This window comes from Narcine bancroftii, chromosome 5 (genome assembly GCF_036971445.1).
Source record: "Narcine bancroftii isolate sNarBan1 chromosome 5, sNarBan1.hap1, whole genome shotgun sequence".
NCBI classification, from domain to species: domain Eukaryota; kingdom Metazoa; phylum Chordata; class Chondrichthyes; order Torpediniformes; family Narcinidae; genus Narcine; species Narcine bancroftii.
In genome coordinates this window covers 13,083,391-13,109,438 of record NC_091473.1, presented here as the reverse complement: position 1 = coordinate 13,109,438, position 26,048 = coordinate 13,083,391, and the positions used below count along the sequence as shown (strand labels likewise).

The window sequence follows — 26,048 nt, the reverse complement described above, 5'->3', positions numbered from 1 at the left end:
ATCCCCCCTCTCTGAGTTGCCCCTTATCCCTTGCCGGGCAACCACAACTCCCCTTTCCATTTGGTTTGCGATCTTGCTCGCAAGCGTCAACTTATTTCGCAGTGACGGTTATTATCTCCCCCCCCAGCCCCTCCCAAAAACACTTTTTTTTAATACATATAACAAAGCTCTCTTTTCCCCCCCCCTTCCTTCCTTCCCTTCTCTTTTCCATCTTTAGTTCTTTACATATACATTATTTTTACTTTATATTATTACATCTTTATATATACTTTATCGCTGGTCTTCTTTCTTGTTACATCTCTTCATCTCTTCTTTTGTCCTGCAGACGTTCTGCGAATTCTTGTGCTTTCTCTAGATCCGAGAACAGTCTGTTTTGCTCCCCAGGTATAAATACTTTAAGTATGGCTGGATGTCTTAAAATATAATCTTTTTTCCATAAAATCGTTTTCACTGTATTAAATTCCTTCCTCTTCTTTAAGAGTTCAAACCTTATGTCTGGGTAAAAAAATATTTTTTGTCCCTTATATTCCAATGGCTTATTATCTTCTCTAACTTTATTCCTTGCCCACTCCAGTATATTTTCTCTTGTCGTATATCTTAAAAATTTTACTAAGATGGATCTTGGGTTTTGATGTATCTGTGGTTTTGGTACTAGTGCTCTGTGTGCCCTTTCTATTTCCATTTCTTCATGCAATTCTGTCATTCCCAAAACCTCCGGGATCCATCCTTTTATAAATTCCTTCATGTCTGCACCTTCTTCATCCTCCTTCAGACGCATTATTTTTATGTTGTTTTGTCTACTATAGTTTTCCAAACTATCAATTTTCTGAGATAACAACTCTTGTGTCTCTTTAATTTTTTTTGTCACTTTCTTCCAATTTTTCTCTTAAATCATTTACTTCCAATTCTACAGCAGTTTCCCGCTGCTCCACATTTTCTACTCTTTTCCCTATTTCTGTCATGACCAGTTCTAAACTTTGCATTTTATCTTCTGTTCTTTTCATTTTTCTTTTAATTGCACTAAATTCTAATGATAACCATTCTTTTAATGATCTCATTTGTTCTTCAAAAAAGGCTTTATCTATATTCTGTCCATCTGTTTTACTTTCTATTTCCCTGTGAAGATCTTGGTCTTCTTCTTCTTCTTCTACATCTGTACCTGTGTTTTGTGTCTTCTTCTTCTCTTCTTTATATATGTGTCTCTTCTGCTTTTTCTGATGAATTACTTCTGTGTCTTTGTCGGGCCTCCTCTTGCTGGGCTTCTTGCTGTTGGTCCTCCTTTCGCGGGCTGTCTGTCTGTCAGGCCTCCTGCTGTTGATCTTCTTGTTGGTCACCCTGCTGTCATTCTCCTTCATCCGGCTCCTCGCTCCTTTCCTCGGCCTTATTTTTATCCTCCAGCTAAGCGTGCCGGGCATCCCTCAGCTCGCCGCATTGTAACTGCCCGCTCCTCGGCTGAGCCCCCCTCCCACCGGTGTTCACTTTTTCCTTTGATTGCATACTGCGCACTTTTGTTTGGCTCTGAGAGCCATTTTTGGAGTCCACCGGTCGGGAGGTCGCGACTTCGCACGGCACTCAGCAATCAGCTGCTCTTCACCACCGTAGCTCCCTGCTCCTGCGTGCAGGTCAGGCCTTCTTCTTTCTTCTCCGGTGATTTTTCTTCTTTTTTTTCCCCCTTGTTCTTACTTTCTCTTTCTTGGGTGCCATCTTCTTGTTCTTCTCTGTAACTTTATCTTCTATTTCTTGAGTTTTATATTCATTGAGCTTTCTCTTTTCCAAACTTTTTTTCTTTTTTTCTGGAGAGGGCTGGTTCAACCCAACCGGCCACTATTCCCATCACATGACTCCTCCAGGTGCTAATCCTCTTCACCTTTATTCAATCAATAGGCCATTTTATGGCGGCTACAAGAATGGATTGAAAACTTACATTTCAGACAGCAGCCCTAAAAGGCTGCTTCAGCGTCCCATTCATATCCAGAGGCACCTTGTGGCGCCTTCCAGAGCCGATGGAGGTGGGGCGACTGGTGCCGTAGCACCACCCATCATAAATTTGTGACTGAGCAATGGCTGTCTTCCCTACCCATAATCCCCCATCCACCTGGAACCACTCTGTGATTCCTAGAACAGTTCCAGCTGTGTGGGGGATTATGGGTAGGGAAGATGGCCATTGCTCTGCTGCATTTTGAACCACAGAGAGTGGCCCCGAAGGCCAAAGTGGCCAGTGAGGCTATCACATCCCACATCAGCTGCCTCCTGATGTCTCCCACCAGCTCTGACAGCTCCCACTGCCCCTCCAGCCCCCTCTGCCCTGATGGTTCCTGCTGCCCCTCTGGCTCCTGACGGCTCCCGCTGTCCCGCCTACTCCTCTTGCTGCTCTGAAGGCTCCCGCTGCCCCAACGGTTCCCGATGGCCCCCGCTGACAACTCCCACTGCCCCGGTGACTCCTGCCCATTGCCCCTGCCTTGAGCAGGTCATGGAGGGAGAGGGATGAGTGGGGAGATGGGTCGCAGGCTGATGGCATCATCAGCCCACCCCTAACCAGCCGCTTGCAGCAGCTATACATTCAGATCAGGTGGCAGAGAACAGCACTCCGCCGATTATCCTTTCCCGAGAAGGGTTGGAATCAGCGCCTTGGAGTCAGCCATGGTCCATTCAAAAAGGTATGTCTTTAACCGTAAGGGCGAAGAACTTCCGCCTTTACAGACAGGTGTTTCTCTGCTTTAAAGTGCCTAATGAAGATAGGTGCATGGTCCCTCGGCCTCCCCTTTCTAAACGTCCACAATAGCTCCTTTGTCTTGCTGATGTTGAGAACAAAATTGTGTTCTGGCATCACAATGAGATTCCCAATCTCCATCCTATATTCTGACTCATCATTCATTTCCTGTTATTTGGCCAGTGGTGGAACCAACAATTAATTTAAAGGCTATGTTGGAGCCGAGTGAAAGACAAAAGTCTGCAGATGCTGTGATTATAGTAAAAACATACTGAAATGCTGGAGGAACGTTGAATCTGAACTTGGCTGCACAATCATGAATGTACAGGGAATAGAGCAGGGAACTAGGTACAAAGCCTTGAGATGCCTGCTGGTGCACTTCACCATCAGGATAAGTGAAAAATTCAATTTCAGTGGAGAATAAAAATCTGGAATTTTACTTGAATGGTGGACCTAATGATTGGAAATGAAAATGAAACAGATTTACACTCATTTTTTCACTATTCCGTGACAATTAGGTTTAAATTGTCTGCATAATTACTAGAAAACAACAGTTCTCAACATACAGATTAGAGTATAAAGTGTGATGTGTTTTTATGTGAGTGATGTTTGGGGATCTGTATGTTGTCTGGGAATCTGCATACGTGAGGGAAAAGTTTTCTGAGACATGCTGGGACTGACAGGAATTAGTATTCAGAAGTTACAGAGAGTTAAGTAATAATTTTGTATCGCCCTGGATTTTGTCTAGAGTCTCTGGATTGAACGCACAACCTTGACCCTAACACACAGCTTGCCTGGGATCTCCCGCTGGTTTGAAGTTGAGAAGAGGGAAGTGGTAAGGTCCTGCCATCTAATGTTGCTTTTAAACACAGCATGTTTTATCACCTTGTTTTAAATCTTTCATCACAAGTGAATGACAGAGAAGTGTTAAATTAATGTTAAAGACACCCATGGTGCAGGATTCTAATGCTCAAAAGAGTAGAAGTAGAGATGAGGTAAATGCAGTAGGTTAGTTAACCGATGTTAAGTTTAGACAATAAAAATTGCAGTAAGTACTGAAGGATGCGAGTTCTGGTTTTAATTTAATAGAATCAAATTAAACTTTCATTGACTTCAGCAAGGGCAGCACAGTTAGCAGTTAACACAATGATATTGCAGCATCAGTGACCAGATTCGAATCTGATGCTGTCTGTAAGGAGTTTATACCTTCTCCTGGTCTCTGCATGGGTTTCCTCTGGGTGCTCCAGTTTCCTCCTACCTTCCAAAAAATACAGTGATTGTAGGTTAATTGTGGTATTTGGGCGGCACAGACTCATGGGCCAGAAGGGTGTGTTAACAGAAGGCCACTGCTATGTTCCTTGAACTGGGCATTTATCAATAGACTGTAACACAAAAGCAAGCTGATTGACCCCCAGGTCAGAGAAATCCCATCAGTACTTTGTCCTTGTTTCTCAGTCACCCTGCAACATCTCTTTCAAGCCCATCCACTATCCTTTGATTCTTCTGCCACTTACCACCAAAGGGTCATTTACTGCAGCTAATTAACCTACTAATACACCCTTGGGGTGTGGAAGGAAGCCAGAGCATCCAGGGGAAAGCTACTCACAAGGTCACATCAGCATCAACCCTGGGTCCCTGAAGTAGAGAGTTGGCAACACTAACCACTGCACCTCTGTCAATCAAATCTCACTCAGGTCCCAAAGCATCCAAGATCCTGGGCTATAATAGCATTTCAACATACAAGTCTGTTGATATTGAGACTGAACATGAGTGTCCTGACATTCCAGGTCCTGACCTTCATTCTCCCTCTCCCTGAATAAAATTTACTTCTCAGTAACCAGTATTTCAAAGCTAGAAATTGAGTTTCCCTGTTTCACATTAACCTGGCTGAGATCCATATCTTGATTTTGTTTATCATTAAAACGAGATTGTGTAGGATTACATTTGAGCCCTGGATCAGTTCTTAGAACATAACTGATGAAGGGAATGTAGGCAGAAAGACCATCCAGAATCAAATCCCAGGTAATTGAGGATAAGTTGTGGCTCAGATGTTCTGAAACATAAACCCATGATGGGCCTCATCTCTCATCATCTCTGACTCAACCTGAAGCACAAAAATCTTTGTACACCTCCAAATCTCACCTTTGGTGCACTATGATTTTGCAGCTGCCTACTGCTTCCAATCAGAATGCCCTTTCTGAATTTCCACAGCTCTCCATATTTCCTGCTTTTTAAGTATCTCCAGAAACCATCTTACAGGCCACCTTAAGATGCTTTCAGGAACCATATGGTGATGTCCTATATTTGGTTTGTGACAGGTGGAAGTGAGCCCTCTGGAAAATGCCATCTACGTGGTGGAGAATAAAAACCAAGAGCTGAGAACTCTCATCAACCAGTACCAGCACAAGCAGCTGCATGCTAACATTAATCTGCTCAGCATGTGTCTGAATGGAGTGATTGATGCTGCAGTTAATGGAGGAATAGCCAGGTACCAGGAGGTAAGGCTGAACTGGAGCAGGATTGAACATTTTATCACTAATTACTTGAAGCAACAGATTTCTGCAGCATTCAATTTCATCTCTATTTCTGAATTTCAAGCCTGTCATAAATAATTACTGGGACCTCCAAACCAGGCCAGTTATTTTCGCAACTTTTCTTGAAAGCATGAATCCAACCTAAATTAGGGCATAAGGTAAATAAACTGCAAGTCACATGAAAGCATGACAGTAAAACTGTTAATCTGGCATTTGAGGATGTTAGCAGATTTTATCATCTATTGGATTTTTTTATATTAATACTCCAACTCTTAATTTACTTTTTTTAAGATGTTGAGGGAATCTCATAAAAACGTTCAAAATTATGAAAGGTATAGATAAGATAGAGGTACGTAAAATGTTTCTTTGTGGGGGGGCGGACTAGAACTAGGGAACATTGCTTCAAGTTTCAGGGTAGTAGATTCAGGACAGGTGAGGAGGAACTGCCTTTCCCAGAGGGTGGTGAATCTATGAAATTCTCTGCCCATTAAAGCAATGAAAGCTATCTCAGTAAATTTATTTAAGTTAAGGTTGGATCGATTTTTACATAGTTGGGGAATTAAGGGATATGGGGGAAAGACAGGTAGGTGGAGGTGAGCCTAGCATCAGATCAGCCATGGCTTCATTGAATGGCGGAACAGGCTTAATGGGCTGGATGGCCTAATGCTGCTCCCATTTCTCATGTTCTTGGTGATCTGGGAGTGAGTAAAATACAACCAAGTAGTTTCAAAGGAATGGAGTGTGTGAGCCCCAGGCCTAGTGAATGGAGAGGGAGCACAGGAAGCAGGGCCACAGACAGTAAGAGATATGGGGTCCCAGTGAGTGAATAGGAAACACAGCAAACATCACCTGGATGGTCAGCTGCTACTATTGGAATATCCAAGTGGTTAGATAGCAGATTATCAGAAGTTTGTGCATTGTGCAAACACTCAAATCCAAATATCTTTGTGTTAATGAAAGTTAATTGGATAAAAGATTAAAATTGAGATTTTCAGTCAAATTACAAATTAATGGTTTATTTTGCAGGAAGTTGTCTCTTGGATTGCAAGAAAATAAATGTAGTGGACATGGGTGAATCACATAATTTGTAAAACAGAGTTTGTAGAAATCTCTGTTTTTACACGCATAAGATTATAAAATTAATGTTAATCTGAGCAGCAGTATGAGCCAGCACATGACTACTTCTGCTCTTGAAAATAGATTCAAAATTAGCTCAGTCTAATTCTCTTTGCTGAATGTAAAGGCTACTTTCCTTTGAACCCAATTTCCAACAAACAGAACTCAAAGGCAAAAACCTACTGAAAATGATTAACAGATTGGCAACCTCAGGCAAGTAGGACATAGGGATGGCTGAAGAAGGGATGGAACAGAGTGTGCTTGCTGCTGGGCCAAGCAGATGGAACTTGAATCTAATTTACATCATAGAGGCTTGAGGAAACTTGGTGCTGTGAAAGAGCTGAAGTAAAACACAAGTATTGTCTTCAACATACTGAGGAAAAGCATGAACAACTTTTAAAGCTTTCAATTGCAGAGACAAGTGAGGAGTACAAACACGCTTTTAATAGCTTACAACCAATGGCCGGTAGATACAATAGTCCTCAGATGAATCTCCGGCATGGCGGGAAAACCAGGGTTTATATCTGAGTAGGTGAGGGTGGAGCCAGGGAAGGAGCCAGCCATCTGAACAATACATAGACAGTGAATTCCAGTTCACTGCATACATTATCAACACTTCAGAGTTGGAATCCTGAATTCTCTTTCCCCAACACAATTTATTTCAGAATTCACCTGAATGTTTCAAGACTGAGCTCAATAATTCTTGATTAATTGAAGACATTGACTGAAAATCATAGGGTAGTAAGTGAGAGGCAGCATGATTTAATTACATGAATTGTATGCTTGATGAGCATAATTCTGTGAAATTCTCCACACGAGAGTCTGGGAGATGAGTCATTAAACATATTCAGACTGAGAAGAATGGATTTTTGGATACAGATGAAATGAAAGTTAAAGGACTGGAGTAGGAAAATGGAAGACCAGATCCTTGTGATAGACAAGAGCATGTGAAAGGGACTACAGTATGTAGCCTCTAGTACCATAGAACACTACACCACAGTAAACAGACTGTTCAGCCCTTCTAGTTTGTGCCAACCATTATTCCACTAGTCCCTTTCACTTGCTTCCATTCCATAACCCTCCAGATTTCTCTCATCTATGTATTAATCCAATTTATTCTTAAAACTTATGATCGAGCCCACATTCACCACATCAGATGACAGCCAATTCCACATTCCCACCACTCTCTGAGTGAAGAACTTTCCCCTAATGTTCCCCCAATCAAAGAGGAAAATGCCTACTTGCATCCACTCTGTCTATACCTCTCATTATCTTGTAAACCTCTATCAAGTCTCCCCTCATTCTTCTTTGCTTCAAGGAATAAAGTCCAAACTTGTTTAATCTTTCCCTGTAACTCAACTCCTGAAGACCCAGCAACATCCTAGTAAATCTTCTCTGCACTCATTCAATCTTATTGATATTCTTCCTATAGTTAGGTGACCAGAACTGCATATAATATTCCAAATTTGGTCTCATCAAAGTCCTAAACAACCCTGTCCTCCTGTGAAGCCACCTTCAAGGAATTATGTATCTGTATTCCCAAATCTCTCTGCTCCTCTGCCCGACCATTTTCTGTGTATGCCCTTCCTTGGTTTGATCTTCTAAAATGCATCACCTTACACTTGTCTGAATTAAACTCCATCTGCCATTTTTTGGCCCATTTTTCCAGTGGGTCCAGATCCCTCTGCAAGCTTTGAAAATATTCTTCACTGTCCACATGCCTCCTATCTTTGTGTCATTTGCAAACTTGCTGATCCAAATTACCACATTATCATCCAGATTATTGATATAGACAACAATGGTCCCCACACAGATCCCTGAGGCACACTACTAGTCACAGTCCTCCAGTCTGAGAAGCAAACATCCACTACCACTCTCTGTTTTCTTCCACACAACCAATTTCAAATCCAGTTTACAACTACTCCATGGATACCTGGTGTCTTAACCTTTTGAACTAACCTCCCATGTGGGACTTTGTCAAAGGCTTTAGTAAAGTCCATGTAGTCAACATCCAAACCCTTTCCTTCATCTTGGTTCTTGGTAACGTCCTTGAAAAACTCTACAAGATTCGTTAAACACAACCTACCATGCACAAACCCATGCTGACTGTCTTTAATCAGCCCGTGGCTGTCCAAATACCAATATATCCTATCTCTCAGAACTCCTTCCAGTAATTTATCTACTACTGACATCAGGCTCACCAGCCTATAATTACTTGGTTTATTTTTGGAGCCTTTTTTAAACTATGGATCAACATGAGTTATCCTCTGGCACCTCACCTGTGGCTAAGGACATTTTGAATATATCTGCCAGGGCCATTGCAATATCTACACTAGTCTCCCTCAAGGTCCAAGGGACTATCATAGCCAGCCCAGGGGATTTATCTACACTTATTCACTGTAAGGCAGCAAGCACCTCCTCCTCCTTAATCTCCATAAGTTCCATGATACTTCTGTTTGTTTCCTTTCCTTCCTTCTGCACTATGCCATTTTCATGAGTGAATACTGATGTTAAAAAAAAACTGTTTAAGATCTCCCCATTACATGAGGTTCCACACATATTTGATCATTCTGATCATCTGGCAACCAATTTTGTCTCTTACTATCCTTTTACACTTAATATACTTGTAGAAACCCTTCGGGTTTATCTTCACATTATCTGCCAAAACAACCTCGTGTCTTGTTATTGCCTTCCTGATTTCTTTCTTGAGTATTTTCTTGCATTTTCTATACTCTTCAAGTACCTCATTAGCTCCTTGTTACCTATATTTCCTGTACACTTCCCTCTTCTTATTAACCAGATTACCAATATCCCTTGAAAACCAGGGTTCCCTGTGCCTGACAACTTTGTCTTTAATCCTAACAGGAACATGCAAACTCTGCACTCTCAAAATTTCACCTTTGAAGGACACCCACTTACTTAACACACCCTTGCCAGAAAACTTTTCCTAGATGCTTTCTCATTTCCACAATATTTGCCTTCCTCCAATTTAGAATCCCAACATGAGGACCAGACTTATCTTTTTCCATTATTAACATGAAACTAATGAGATTATAATCATCAGACCCAAAAAGTTCGCCTGTGGCGATCCACTTACCAGTAAGCGAATCAGCTCCCAAAATGGAGGGCATGCTGTGGAAAATTCGGGAATTTGACCTGCCGATCTGGGCCGATGACATCACTGATGATTTCACTTCCAGTCCATGTGACAGATGCAGTGATGTATATAAGCCCAGCATGCAAACCTGGAGGTGTCAGTCTTGCAGTAGACTCCACAACATATACAACAACTTCCCAGCATATACATCAACTTGACAATGTGTACAGTGATTCCACAATGTGTACACCAATGTTTATAGTAACTCAGTATAGAATACTTCGCTACAGACTACACATACATCTGACCTGTCTTGTTCTCTAATAGGAGATCAAATACTGCATCCTCTCTCTCGATGATATCTCTATATATTGATTTAGAACACTTTCTTGAACACATTTAATAAACTCCAAGCCATCCAGCCCTTTCACAGTATGGGAGTCCCAGTCAATATTTGGAAAGCTAAAATCTCCACTATCTCAACTTTCTACTTCTTAAATCGGCTGTTATCTCTCTACAGATTTGCTCCTCCAATTCTCTCTGACTATTGGGCGATCCATAATACACCCCTATCAGTGTGGTCATACCTTTCCTGTTCTTCATCTCCACCCATATGGCCTCTGTAGACAAACCCTCCTGGCTGTGATAGTTTCCCTGACTAGCAATGCCACTCATCCCCCTTACATTGCTCCCCCTCTATCATGTCTGAAGCAACAGAACCCCGGAACATTAAGATGCCAGTCCTGTCCCTCCTCCAACCAAGTCTCACTAATAGCAATAATGTTACAATCCCGCATGTCAATTCATGCCCTAAACTCATCAGTCTTTCTAACAATACACCTTGCATTAAAATAAATACACCTGAGAAAATTTCTATCAGGTACAAACCTTTGATTTCTGTCTATACATGCAGTACTATGCCTGCTCTTTTTCCTTGAAATTAATAAATGTGAATTTACTCATACCAGTGGTCTCAGATTGTCTCCATTGATTACAAGTCACCACTTGATCCCCTGGACATAAAGCTGCCTGAGGGCAGTTGTTGGAAAATCTCAATTAAAATGGCCACATCCAAAGAAATATATTTAGTTGGTTATGAATTGTGAAAACTAGGGAAATGGGATGTAGTAGGCAGAAATGTTGGGAGATAGAAGAACATGTGAAACTGATGTCAATTAATCCATACATCACCTTTGTAGCTGACTGTAACCACTGGCATTGGACTGTCCCTGCCCAGCCTGACCTCTGACCCTGATTCTTTCAAGTGAACTAACAACTCTATTACCCACGAATGCAGAAAAAATGATCCATCAAACATTTATTTTGTGATGACCCTAAAGAAAGAGAGTTGATTTAACTATTTTTATCCATGAGAATTAAACAAAACTCTTATGGATTTTTTAACACATGCAGCACAGATAATGCTAGCAGTGGGTAAGATCCCACATAGGTAATGCTTGATGCAGTCAGTTTTACCCACAGGAGATAAAGGGATTGGATGAGGATCTGTAAGTTTAATGTTAGAAAAGTACAGTATAAAAATAGGCCCTTCAGCCCACATCTCTCCACTGAACATCATGTCCAAATCAAACTAAAACTCTCCTCCATCCCCTTCATATACATATGTCTATCTAGAAGCTTCTTAAACACAACAATTGTATCTGCTTCCGTCACTATTCATGGCAGCCCCTTCCAGGCACCTATTGCTCTCTGTGTAAAATGTTTGCCATGCACATCTCCCAAAACTTTCTCCCCCTTTCCTTAAATACATGTGTGACACTTTTGCCCTGGGGAAAAGATTCTGACTGTCTACCCTATCAGTGCCACTCATGATTTTATAAACCTCTATCATGACCCACCACAGCTTTCTGTACTCGAGAGAAAACAACCTGTTTGTCCAATCTCTCCCTTATATTCTCTAATCCTGCATTCTCAAGATTTTTTCAGCTATGGCCCCCTCCCCCCCAGGACTCTGCTCAAAGATTATGGGCCCCCTTCCCTCTGGAGCAGTCAAATTTTGGTTTCTTCAATACTTCTCTCTTATTGACTACATTAAAAAATTACCATATGTTGCATGAGCTGAAAAGAAAACAACGCATTTACTTAATTGTGCTGTGGCTCCTAGCAGGGCTGTAGAGTCCCCATTGAAGATGGCTACTCTAAACCAGACAGCATCCTAGTTAACCTCTTCTGCACCTTTTCCAAAGCCTCCACATGCTTCCTATAATGGGATGAACAGAATTGCACTCACTCTTCCCAGTGCAGCCCGATCAAAGTTTTATATTCCTGCATCATGACTTCTTTACTCAATGCCATGCCCAATGAAGCCAAGTATAACCTACATCTTCTTTACCACCCGATCCATTTTCAATGAGCTGTGGACCTGGATCCCCTCTGCACATCAATGCTTTAAGAACCCTACCATTAACTGTATACTTTCCCCTTACATTTGACATCTCAAAGTGTAACATCTCACACTTGTCCAGATTAAACTTCATCTGCCATTTCTCTGCCTATGTCTGAAACTGATCTACATCCTGTTGTATTCTTTGATAGCCCTCTACCCCACTAATCTTTGTATAATCTGCAAATTTACTAACCTACCACTTACTTTTTCATCCAAGTCATTTATAACAAAAGAGGTCCCAATTCCGATCACTGTGGAACACCACTATCCAGCTGCCATGCTCACTGATCCAACTGACCAGTAAGAAGTTACCTCGAAGGTCTGCAACAGAATTTATGTTTTTAGAAGGCAAGTAACTATTCACAATAAAAGTGAAAACGACGAGATCAGAATCAGATCCTACTGCCAAATGGCTTTTTGGTTAAACGAGTTGGGCATATTGGCCTGGAGTTTCCAGTGGATCTCACAGTTATTATTTAGTGTATTTCACCAGTAATTGATCAAACTCGAGCAAATAATCACATAATCATACGAGTAACTGATGAGCAGTAAATCTTGAGCACCAGTGATCCAGGCCAAATTCATAATCACTGGAAAGTTCTGCTAATAGTGGCCTTTGAGGAAGCACTAAAATTGAGCTGGTTTTTTTGGGCACAAGCATATGTTCTTGAAACTTTCAATTCCATTTCTCAAATTTATTGATTACATTAAAATAATCATTGATTTGTAAAAAGTTATAGATAATTGATTACTATCAATGATTTAAAATGTATTTATTAGAAAACACCACATGAAACAAATTACATTATTACTGTTGAATATACAAAATAAACACAAAAAAACTTTTTAAATCATCTTTTAAAATGTCTCCTGACAGCATGCGCTCATGGCAACTTTTACAATTATGAATGAGTTTGAACAGAATATTGGGAGGAGAAAAATGTTTCTCAAACCCAACGCAATTGGAGCGAAATTATGACTTAACTCTATCTTGTAAATGCTGCTAAACACAAGAATCTTGGTAAGATACATAACTTTCTTTCCTCTTGGCAGGCATTTTTCCAAAAGGAATACATAGTGAACCATCCAGAAGACAGTGAGAAGATTAACCAGCTGAAGGAACTGATGCAGGAACAGGTACTATACCCTCTGTATTCCATTCATCCCTGCCCCTGATAAAATCAGAGTGTTGTTTCAAATGTTTACATTTAAACATGCAGCCCTTCTGGCCCATGGCCCATGCCCCCCCCCCCCATACACCAATTAACCCTCAAATCCCATACATTTTTGATGGGTGGGAGCAAACCGGATAACCTGGAGGAAACCATGCAGATACAGGGAGAACTTAAAAACTCCTTACAAACAACACCAAAATTGAACCACATTTGCTGCCCTTTGGCCACCAAGTCTGTACTGACCATCATGCCTACCTATACTAATTCCACTCTCCTGCATTAATTCCATATCCCCTTCTAGCCTCATTCAATGCTATTACTGTTCTTGCCTCCACTACCTCCTCTGCCAGCTCATTTCTTGATACCAACTACCCATTGTGAAAAATGTCACGCTTCAAATTCCCTTAAAAACTCCTTCCTATCACTTAAAACTACTGACCTCTATTATTAGACACCCAACCAGAGGAAACAGACACTGGCTATCTACCCTAACTATGCCTCTCATAATTTAATATGCCTCCATCATGTCACCTCAGAGCCTCTGTTGCTCCACAGAAAACAGACCCAGCTTTTCCAATTGCTCTCGATAATTCAAGCCCTCGATTCCAGACATCCTGGTGTCATTTTCTGCACTATCTCCAGCTTAATCTCATCTTTCCTGGAATGCAGTAACAACATTTACAGCCTATCCAAAGTTTCGTACATCCAGACTCATCCAATGAAGCCAACCTCTCTACCGAGGTTGCCACTTTTAGCTAATTACCTAAATGTGCCTGTAGTTTTCTCTGTTCAACAGTACACCCAGAGTCTTGCCATTCACTGTATATGCCTTCCCAAAATGGGTTACCACTGTATATGCCTTCCCAAAATGGGTTACCACATACTGTGCTAAGTTAAATTACATCTGTCATTCCTTTGCTCATTTTACCAGTTGATCAATATCATTTTGTAACCTTAGACAACCTTCTTAATTGTCCGCTGTGCTACCAATTTTGGTGTCATCTGTAAAATTACCAATCATGCCACCTGATGTAGATGACAAACAATAGGGACCTGCAGCACACCACAAGTCACAGGTCATCAGTCTGAAGAACCACCCTCCACTAACACCCTCTGCCTCCTAGCCAACGGTGTAAAACTTGGCCAGCTCACCCTAGATTCCATGCCTTCTAACCAACTGTTTCTGGTAGTTTATTCCAAAGCTACACAGAAAGGAAATGTGATACAAAAAGCTATTATCTTCTAGTAAGAAGCGGGTTAGCTGCTGTAATCGTCTCTGAGAATCTTTTGTTTTGGAGGGTAACTGAGCATTCAGAATTTGAAAAAAAAATGGCTCATGTAGAATTTGTGGTCTGGCAGAAGTGTAACTTGGAGAGGAAGGAAGTAGCACTCATTGATTGGAGTTGTGCTTTTGTAGAGTCCAACATCTTTCATTGGGATTTAATATTGATGGAAAATATCTTATTCTATCTTCACACAAATGTAGGTCATTCCTACCTATAACTTAGTGTATCCTGTCCCTGGAAACAGCACTGACCACAGTAACTTGAGAAATCTAGTTTAGTTTATGGAACAAACTGACTGAAGAATCAGTATCAGGTACATTGTCATGAACATGTGTCACAAAATTTGTAATGGTGCAGCAGCAGAATTGTGCATTACAGGTGCAAAAGTTGCTCTAAGTTGCATTTCCTTAAATTCATTATTTAAAAATAAATAATCAGTGCAAGAGAAAATAAATAAAAAGTGAGGTTGTGTCTGTGGTTCATTGTCCATTCAGAAATCTGGTGGCAGAGTGTTGTTCAGGTTCATGTGGGTTCCACAGGTTAAGAACCAGACCAAAATGCAAGTTTATTGCAGGGATGGAAATGGGACAACAGGGTCGATATGTTAGGCAAACCTCTATACACACACAATGAACTGGTACATACAATGATCAGGGAAAAATCACTACGATGCCTCACCCCCCACCTCGACTCTGTGCAGGCACGGCTCTATGCTACAAGGGACACTAATTAAATGGTCCCAACACTTTGAACATCTTACCAACTGCTTCTCCAGCACCCTTCCACATTTCTAGGCCTGGACTGAAGCATGGTGGTCCCAAGCTGGCAACGAGAGAATAAAGAACAAATGGCACCTTTATAGTGCTGGAGAGACAAGCCCACATCATTTACTGAGGGCCAGTAGCTCAGTGGCAGGAGGGTTAATCTAATTACAACAGCCAATGGCCCAAGGCCAAGTACAAGCAGGCTGGAGAGTGCAGTCCAAGTAATTTACATGTGGCCAACAGCAAGGTGTTCACTAATGGGTGGGATGGAACCAAACCTTGATTGGTAGCTGGTGTGCCCTCTGACTAGGTAGGGGGCAGTGCTGTCACATGACAGCCACAACCTTTCCCAATACACGGAAGGGAAGAAGCTGTTTTTGTAACATTGGATGTTCATCTTCAGGCTCCTGTACCGGCTTCTGATGATAGGAATGAGAAGAGGGCATGATCTGGGTGGTGGGGGTCCTTGATGATGGAGGCTGCTTTCTTGAGACACCGCTTCTTAAAGATGTCCTTAATAGAGTGAAGACTAATTAGTCCTGTGCATTGGCCCCTCCGTTCCAGGCAACCTGTCAGAATGCTCAACACAGTACACGTGTAGAAATTTGCAAGAGTCTTTGGTGACGTACCAAATCTCCTCAAACTCCTCATGAAGTACAGCTGCTGTTGAGCCTTCTTCATAATTGCATCAACATGATGGCCCTAGGATAGATCTTCTGAGACATTGACACCAAAGAGTTTGAAGTTCTTTCCCTTTCCACTGCAGATCCTCTTCCTGAAGTCCACAATCAGTTCCTTAGTTTTGCTAACATTGAGTGCAAGATTGTTGTGACATGGCTCAACCAACTGATCTTTCTCACTCCTGTACGCTTCCTCTTTACTGTCCATGATTCTGCCAATGATCATGGTGTCAGTGGCAAATTTGTAGATGGCATTTGAATTGGGCTTAGCCACAGAGTCATGGATGTAGATTGAATAGAGCAGTGGGCTAAGAGTATATCCTTGAGGTGTGCTTGTTTCGGTTGTCAGTGAGGAGGAGAATGAAAAGCTCCTAAAATGACATGGATGGCGATGATTAAGAATTTTGGTTCATGTAGTTTCCCAGTTTGATCTTTCATTACATGACCTATTCTGTGTGACTGTTCCCCACAGGTTCATATTCTTGGAGTGGGATTAGCAATTCATGAGAAGTTGGTTCATCCAGAAATGCGTCCCCTGCATAAGAAGCTTATTGATCAGTTCCAGATGATGAGGTCCAGCCTTTGTCATGTGAGTATTAATGCCATTGACAATACCTGTATAGTAGTTTGAATGAAAGTCCCTTACAGCATTTTTTTTGCTCATCCTGTTTGCCAGAAGCAGAGTGCATAGCAACGACTCACCAGACTTCTTTAGCAGCACCCTGATCTCTTCCGTCAAATGCAACAAGGGCCATAGTTACACATAAATCATTATCGCAGACAAATGCCATTCCAAATTCTACCCCATCTCACCCAGGACATTAACACTCCTTCACTTACCCCAGCTTCATGATTATGAAATTTGCTGGAAAAAGAAAACAAAATTAGATTGGAGCTGCATTTACTGTTGAGAAATTAACTTTGTGGCAAGCTAATAATGGGTTCATTAGGTGGGCATAAAATAAGCAAATGGAATAAAAAGTGTACCTGTTTTGGGTGATCTATGAAGACAAACAAGGCAAACAGATACATGATAAATGGGAAATGCCAAGATGTGCAGAGGGACAGAGCAATCTTGAAGTGCATGTTCACAGAACTTTGCAGTAACAGGACAAGTGGATAAGATGCAGAAGCAGTAGTCCCTTATCAATAGATAGGTATCTTAATCAGTGAAACATCAAACATAAGAGCCGGAAGGCTTCCTGGAAATCTGCAGAACTTGTTAAGCCAGATTACTGATCACCATACTTCAGGAAGGATCCACAGCACCACGTGTGACATTTTTGAAAATATTGATCAGGCCACAGAATATTAACTACTAAGTGGCGGACATTTTCTTTCTGCCAAGAGAAGTGTACATAATTGTGGGAGGTCTGGAAAGATTGAACACTAAGGATTTATTTTCTAATGGGAGAGTGATTGATGCCAAGGGAAAGAAAGATCAGAGTTCTGTTGAGGAAAATGTTTTTATTCAGAGTGAAGGAGTCAGAAATGCTGCACAAAAGGGTATCTGTGACAGAAATGCTCTTCACATTTAAAAGGTTTCTGAATGAGCACCTCCAGAGGTGGGGAATGGGAGAAACCTCTAACTACCATGGATATGTTACGATGGATATCTGTCATTGAGCATGGAAAAGGGCCTTCTGGACCATCACATGGGCACTGACCATTAAGTGTCTATCGACACTAATCTCATTAGGCATCCCCATCAACTTCTCCAGCCACCTGCTGATGCTTGTGGAAATTTATAGTAGCTAATTAACTTCCCACCCCCCCCCCCCCCCACAACCACCCCCAACTTGTGTGGTAGAAAACCCATGTGTGCATATGGAGAAAATGTAAACACCATACAGTTTACACACAAGGTCAGGATTGAGTATGATCTCATTGAGCTGTGAGGCAGAAGCACCAACAGTGTTCTGTGGTGGTAAACGTTAAGTTTCACCAAAGCTGCTATGGCCCTCAAAGTACTTCTTTGATTTTGTGCCAAATATTTGTATGTAGTGAATCTATATCTGATTATGCCAATTTTATCTTGGACCATCACAGAAGGGAAATGTTCAATTCTTTGAATCTAGACCCAAGGTGAACAGAGCCTTTTGAGTCTCATTGCCATTCACTCTGATGCCTTTTCAGTGATTGCACTAAGAGCCTGAGTTCAGAAGTATGGGTCAAATATAGGACCAATATCTTAACTCATTAAAACAACCTTGTGAGTGTTGTTAGGTCTGCTTTGTTCATGAATGAGTGAGACAAACACCAGGCTGAGTCGAAATCAGGGTTCTTTGTTCTTTATTACCGGATTGTAACACTTGCGACCAACCAGGTTAGTCGGAGAATGCATTCTGCCGTTATCAGCAAAATGGTGATTTTTTATACCCTTGGATATGTGCTTAGAACATCATCATATCATTACTTGTCCAATGACTAAAACTGTTGCTATCCTTTCCCTGCTAGCTTCCTGCCTCTCAATCCATCAATGTCTCTCTTATCTTGTAAGTACAAGGATGCATTCTGTTACTCCTTAGTACTGGGTGACTCCTTCTCCGGTCCCATCTCATGATGTTTTACCTAACAGGAGTACAAGGACACCTCCCCTTCTTGTTACTGCCCTGTACAGGGTAACTCCCTACACATTCCCATCTCATGATGTTTTACCTTACAATCCCTCCTTTGTCCTCTTTAGAGGACAATCTCGCCCTGACTATGCTACCACCGCGTTACATTAGTTCGCCTATTATTGCCAAGCTCTATACGGGTTCTGTTCACAGGGTAGTTCGGCTGGTGGGCGAGGGCTCCCCCAACCCTCCTTTGCGTACACCCCCCATCCGTCACCCCGATCCCATTGCCCGTTTACAAGTTTCATCCCATTTGCCCCCAAGCAAAAAACTAGCTAACCCCCCGTACATTAGTAAATTCCCAAGTTAACATATGGTCTACAATCTAATTCATAATACTTGTTCTACAATCTGATTAATAATGTTTGTGTTACAATCAATGTTATAATATTTAGGTTACAAGCAAGGTTAAAATTATATGTGTAACAATCTAATTCACAATCCCTCCTTTCCATCACATTCCCCTTCAGACTCCAGATCGATCTCAGCAACTTTCTCCGTCTCCTGTAATGTGAGATAGTCTTGCTCCACAGCCTGCACAGCTTGATATTTCGGAGGCAGTTCATCACGGTCAGCAAGGGCTGTCTCTATGGTCCTCGTGACCAGCGTTCGAATGCATGGAATACAACAACAGCCACAAGTGATAAAAATTGATACAGAAATGAACAAACCCAGCAAAAGTTGTCCTAACAATGTGCTCCATCTCCCAAACACTCCCTGTAACCAGGATAAAACAGGATTGGAGACTCCAGACTGGGCTTTTAATTCTTTCGCCAATGCCCTAAGTTTCGTTAACCCCTTAGTGAGTGATCCATCTGGCCCTGTGTTATTAGAGATAGAAGTGCAGCATAGATCTCCAAACATAGCACACACTCCACCTTTCTCTGCCAGGACCATATCAATCGCTATCCTATTCTGAAGTGTCATAAGGGAAGTTTCTGACAGTTGTTGATGTATTGCCTCAACAACGTCCCTGGTCAAATTTGCAAGGCGCTGGACATTATAGTGAATAAGGTTGATCCTATTAACATTTTTATTTACAGTGATGGGAAAAATTGCACTAAAAACAGGAAAGCTTTCAAACCCAGCTGCAATCTCATCGGCTAATTTAAATTCGTCCGGAATATTCCGGGCTTGGCCAATGGCATCAATCCATACCCCATCAGGGTTCCTTCCTCCCGGCCCCAAGAGTCCAACACTCCTCCTTTTCCTCCACAGCCAACTCTCTGTGTGGCGCAATTCTAGGGAATCCTCGTCTCCCTCCTGCCTTTTGACAATCAGCACTGGCGCATTAAGGGTTACTAGAGCACACCGACCATCCCAGTTAGCAGGGAGCCAGTTGTACAGCACTCTTCCTCCACAAAACTCATCTGTGTAGTCATTCAATCTGCTACAAGTCTCCTTAGTTTCAGATTCATTTTTTTTTTATGGGACCTCAAAATCATCCCCTGTATATGTTCATGATAACCAGTAACCTGTTTGGCTGCCCTGCCAGGCACCCATGTGGCGTTTTCCCTGCTAATAGTAGGTCGTCTACATACTGAATCAGTGTAACATCTTCCGGGAGCTTTAATTTCATTAGGATTTCGCTAAGGGCCTGATTGAACAGTCCTGGACTGTCCTTATAACCCTGAGGTAATCTAGTGTATGTGTACCGATGTGCTTGGTAAGTGAAAGTTAACCAGTCTTGCCATTCCTCAGCTAAATTCAAGCAGAAGAATGCGTTTGCCAGATCAATGACAGTATAGTATTCGTGCTCCGGACTCAGAGCCCTAAGTGCTACATATGGGTCTGGGACTGGTCTCCCGATGGTCTTGGTAGCCAAGTTAATCTCCCGGAGGTCGTGTACCATCCTCCAGTCTTTTCTACCCGGTTTGGGAACAGGCATGATGGGCGTGTTCCACATACTGTCAGGTGCCGCCCTTAAAACCCCTGACTCCATTAACCCTTCTATCGTTCCTTTAATACCCTCCTCCTGACTGGGCGACAAGCGGTATTGTTTTCTCCATATTGGTTTCTGCCCGAGGTTGGCCAATTCAAGAAATACCTCTCCTTTTATTACTCCCACATCATAGGGCCCCGTTGTCCATATATGTGGACTCAGATTAGAAAGATATTTGTCTGAGTCTCTGTGATCAATATTTTCTCCTTCTATGGCTCGGTCTCTTTCTACTTTCTCATTCACTACCTGGTCCCATGCTTCAATATTCAGTCTGACAAATTTTCCTCCCTCCGAGGTGGAATATCCCGGGATTTCTGTCTGCCTGTATTCACACCCTATCGCTTCCTTTACCATCGGACCCAGCTGTCGAGCGTGATGATCTTTGTCAATACCCAAGGTCACATGAGGCACACTTTCTACTCCTAAGCAGAACCACTCCATTTGTTCTTCTGTCATGACAACCATAGCAGCTATTCCCTCCTTACCTACAAAGATAAATGGACAATGTATCGTTTCTGTCTTCCCTTCTTTTAGAGAGTCCCACCTCTCCTCATATTCCTGGTCCGGGTGGATGGTGTAGTTTAATGTAACATGCATAGGATCTAGTGGATAATGGTAATCCCCATACCGTGGAATACTGGCCCTCCACTCAAAAAACTGTTTAATCAGCCCTGGGCCTGGTTCATCATACAGTAGCCGACTCCAGAAAATACTTCTGAAGCGTTAGATGGGGTCATTACTATAAACTGTCCTCCCCTTCTTATTGTATCCCCTGGGTATGTTAACCGAAGGCCCTTCTCAGAACATTGTATGGTTATTCCTAGTTTGGTAAGAATGTCCCTTGCTAATAAATTAATGGGGCAACTTGGCACAACCAGGACAGGCGTTTTAACCCTTTGTCGTCCAAATGTCATGTCGATGTTATCTGTATAGGGCTGTGTTTCCCTTATTCCGGAGAATCCTATTGTAGATAATGTTTTGCCCGAAAATGTGCTCCCTGGGGGTTTTTTAATCACTGTCGTAACTGCTGCCCCTGTGTCAACCATAAATTCAATTTTTTCTCCATTTACCGTCCCCCAAATTTTTGGTGGCTCCCAGGGAGGCGTGATTTTTGATTCTCCAGGGCACCTTCAATAATCAAATTCAGCACCTTCCTCAATATAGTCATTACACTGAGGTGCCTGGACTTGTTGATCACTCTGCCACCCCCCGATTCTCTGGGGCCCATCAATATGTCCACCCCTACCCCTTGCTTGTCCTCTTAAGTTTCCTCCTCTTCCCCGATAGCCTCTCATAGAGGGTAATCTTTTTCCCCTTGCTCTCCCAGCCTCCGGACAGTTCCGCTGGTAGTGTCCAGGATTTTGGCAGTACCAGCATACTGCATGTTCCCCTCTATACATTGTACCTAGCTGTCTTTCCCAACCATTTCTTACTTGGGGTCCCGGATTTATCACTGGCCCCATGACCTGTGGGACTATCTGTTGGGCTGCTAATTTAACCCCTATATGTTCTATGGCTCTCACCAATTTATCGGTTGTTTTGTCCACCTCCTTCTGGGACGCACTTTCTGACTTAGCATGCTCTGATTGACGATGTCGTTTGATTGCATGTGTCAGGTGTCTTTTCCACAAATCCTCTGACATTGTCTCTAATCCCACAATGTCCCTTAATTTTGCTTGAACCGTAGCAGGTAGTCCGTTTATTATCCCATTACGAAAGTGAGCCTTTCCTAAGGGGCTGTGGTCGGGTCTTTCTCCAGTCCCTGTTTCCCATAAGTCCCATGCTCGAGTGAAATACTCGTGTGCAGTCTCTCCTTCCTTTAGTTGAAGGGTTACCAAGGCATCCAAACTATAGGGTGTAGGAAATGTTTCTCTAAGTGCTTCCCAAAATTTATTCCGAAGTGGGTTAAATTCTATTTCATCCCCCAATTTACTGCTTCTTACAATTCTCTCTATTTGCTTCAGGGCCCCTTCTGCCTTTAATTTTATCATGATAGTTCTGACATCTGCGAGTGCTAATTGTTCTTGGCAGGTTTCTCGCTCAAAACAAGAAATCCATGGACTAGCCCCATTACTCAACGGAGGTAGTTTTTTCATTGAACTCTCTAAGTCCATTCGTGACCAGGGTACATATTTTTGAGTTCCCCGTCCCGTGATCAGTAATGGGCATTGATATCTCAATTTTGGGGATTTCTGCTCCTTCTTTACTCTTGGCATGCATTTATTTATCCCACCTTGTTCTGACTCTTCTTCGTCACTGTCACTGTCCCTATCAGCTTCCAATGTCTCAGGGTCAAAGGTATATTGGTCACGTTCATCTCTAAGATAATCTTTTCGGCCATAGTTTAGTTGTTTCACATCTTTCTCTTTTGTTCTAACTATGTCCAGGTAGGCATGTCTATTTTTCTCCCTCTCGAGTCTTTTCCTTCTACTTTCCTCCCATGGTGGATCGTATCTTGTTTCCTCATCTGTACTACACTTTTCGTCCTTTACTCCTATTACCATTCCTTCAGCTTTAATTTCTCCTGACAGTGTTGTAGTTATCTTTTCCACTTCCTTCAATACACCTACCATTAATTCTTTTTGATCCTCACTGATCTGCCCCAGCACATTAATATCTCTGGTTAAGTTTTTAATGTTAACCTGAACCTTTTTCATGTTCCATTTCTGTATCTCTAACTCCTTTTCTATTTTCTTGGACTCCAGAGGGGTCTCTACATCTATTACTCCCCCTTCTATTTTTATTAAAGGGGCCTGTACCTCGTCTGATGTGTCCCTATTCCCGAGGTTCTTGTCACACCCCAGTGTCTCAATATCTGGATATAAGGGACGTGACTCCAGTATCCCATCTGGGGTGCCAGAGAGAGAGAGAGAGAGAGAGAGAGAGAGAGAGAGAGAGAGAGAGAGAGCATAGCGAGAGAAAGAGATAGAGAGGCAGATACACAGAGCACAAGAGATAGAGAGAGAAAATGCCTTGCACTGGCCCCACTGGGAGAAAAGTCTTCAGATTAACACTTTCGTTTCAAAGGTTTTAAAAGGTTCTCATCCTGTGATCACTGGTCTGGATCAGATTGGGTCTCCCACCACTGGGAACTATCACTCCTTCCTTCCCTCCCACCTCGAGTGAGCTACACGTCAGCCCACAATGTCTGCCCTGATCCCGCAATGGTGGGGGTGCGGGAAAAAGGGAGGGAGAGAGGATAAAACAGGATCCCATTTGATGCGGAGCTGGAATTGTGGGCACAAAATTAAAACCAAATTGTATTTCTCTGCCCTGCCCAACCTGGGGATTTCAGGGCAGCACCGCCACAGATTGGGATTGGGAGGGGGAGTGGGTGAGAGAGGAGGGGGGGGGAGAAGAGAGAGAGGGGGAGAGAAGAGAGAGGGGGGAGGGTGAAAGGAGGGAGGGAGAGAGCAAACCCGGACACTTCGTGGCTGGAAACTGGAAACAGGCACTTTTCCTTTCCCTTCTGTGTTTTGTTTCTTCCAGCTTATCTAAGCCTCTACGTTTTAAAATTTTTTTCCTCACCTGTCAGGAACATCTCAGTGCCCCCGGGTAACCAACCCCTCTTCCTCCAGCGGTCTACACATTTTCGGAGCATTTTTTGTTTTTCCAATGCCGCATTACTGGTATTTCGCTCCTCTAATTCCTGATTAATTTCCTTAATAACTTGGTCAAAAGTCTTAGCAGGCAACTGTACAGCCATAGCTGCGGGACCGCTTTCTAATGCCTGTTTTAATTTAGGTTTTTGTCTGTTTAGGGGATCTATGTCAATGAAAATTGCTTTTAAAAATGTCCCCTTGCAAGCTGGATGACTAATATCTTTTAAAAGAACAGTCTCGAAGTCTTGTCCTCCAATTGACTTCAGACTGTCCTGTATACTCTGATTGCTCGTTTTCCACTCTCTGTTTTCCCAAAGGGGTCTGAAAGTTAAATTACAACTAGAAAACCAAATATTTGGGCTATACTTTTGTCCTGTTTCCCTGTACCAATCTATGAATTTACGTAACTTTATCTCCTTGGTGATGTTGGGAATACCCTCATTTAACTTATCAAAAGTATTTCGAATAAACCGGGTGTCTCTTAGGAGTTTGTCAACTTTTTCATTAATATCTCCTACCTGATCCGGACACAGCTGTCGCAGCCTTCTGTCGTCGTTCTTGTTCACCAGGCAGGCGTCCCTGAGTACTTTTTTTGTTGTCTCAAGGTCTCTAGTGTCTGCTGTGGTATTCCACCACGGCGAATTGGGGAAATAAATTCTTAACTTCTCAAGTGTACAGACATTATCATACCTACCGGACATTTATAAGTCAGTCTCTCAGATACAATTGAGGCCAATAAGCCTGAACCTTTGTTTTCTTTCAAAGCCCAACCTTCACGTGGGAGATTTCTCCTCTTAATAACCAGTTTAGGGCAGAAAACTCAGGTCCTCAATTGTTTATAGACCACCTTCTCACTCTATTGGACTTTGCAACGGCACAATAAAGACTTTTAAACTCTAGTAGTTTCTTGCGAAGCACTTAATAAATGTCATTCAAACACCTTAAGGACTTTTATCTTGTCTGTAATCACTTACGTGTTACAATCCTGGCATGCGACCTTCAATTGTGGTCGTCTAATTTGTCCGATCTCCAGTTCTTACTGACAATCATAAAGATTTTAAAAAAAAAAAAGAGAATTTTGTTAAAACAGGCTTCTCTGGACCTTTTTATCAGCCGGCTGAGATGATTGTCAGAAAAAACAGAAACCGTCGTCCAGTGTTCACTCACCCATCACGTCGGGGTCACCAAATTGTTAGGTCTGCTTTGTTCATGAATGAGTGAGACAAACACCAGGCTGAGTCGAAATCAGGGTTCTTTGTTCTTTATTACCGGATTGTAACACTTGCGACCAACCAGGTTAGTCGGAGAATGCATTCTGCCGTTATCAGCAAAATGGTGATTTTTTATACCCTTGGATATGTGCTTAGAACATCATCATATCATTACTTGTCCAATGACTAAAACTGTTGCTATCATTTCCCTGCTAGCTTCCTGCCTCTCAATCCATCAATGTCTCTCTTATCTTGTAAGTACAAGGATGCATTCTGTTACTCCTTAGTACTGGGTGACTCCTTCTCCGGTCCCATCTCATGATGTTTTACCTAACAGGAGTACAAGGACACCTCCCCTTCTTGTTACTGCCCTGTACAGGGTAACTCCCTACACATTCCCATCTCATGATGTTTTACCTTACAGTGTTGTGAGAATATCAAGCTTGTTGAGTTGAGATTTCTCAATGAGAAGCATGCATATAACAATCCTCTATATTGCCAATATATTCTCACAAGCTTGCATCTTGTGTCTTAACACTATGTTGCATTTTAAAAATCAGAAATCCTAATAAATGAAACAAGGCCTGTAGAAATCATTTTTACTTATTTCATGCAGCACAGCCAGAGCTACCATGGCAACTCTCGCATGCAATTGGTGTCAAATGATCTTTAGAGATAGTTGCAGGGGCAGAGAATCACCGTTATTTAATTTGCACATAGATATTTCTGTTGGAATGTTAATTTAGAAAAATGAGGTTTGAGTTCATACGGGTTCTACAGGTAAAACCGTTTTTAAATTATCTTCTCACATAGTATCCAGCCATACTGAGGACCCAGGTAGTCTACCAAAAGTACAATTTATTCCTTAGCCAGTGCCTTCCCAATCAAGCAGAATCACAAAAAGGT

General features: G+C 42.2%; 1 protein-coding gene across 23 annotated transcripts in view; it reads left to right on the top strand.

Moving 5' to 3' along the window:
* The window catches only part of dock3 (dedicator of cytokinesis 3), a 939,092-nt gene that overhangs the window by 879,698 nt on the left and 33,346 nt on the right, over positions 1 to 26,048 (top strand). For all 23 annotated transcript variants that reach the window (XM_069936839.1, XM_069936837.1, XM_069936835.1 and 20 more), the window contains 4 exons: positions 3,459 to 3,545; positions 5,029 to 5,208; positions 12,918 to 13,001; positions 16,242 to 16,358. In XM_069936839.1, coding sequence (XP_069792940.1) covers positions 3,459 to 3,545; positions 5,029 to 5,208; positions 12,918 to 13,001; positions 16,242 to 16,358 — 468 coding nt within the window. The remainder of the gene's footprint in view (positions 1 to 3,458; positions 3,546 to 5,028; positions 5,209 to 12,917; positions 13,002 to 16,241; positions 16,359 to 26,048) is intronic.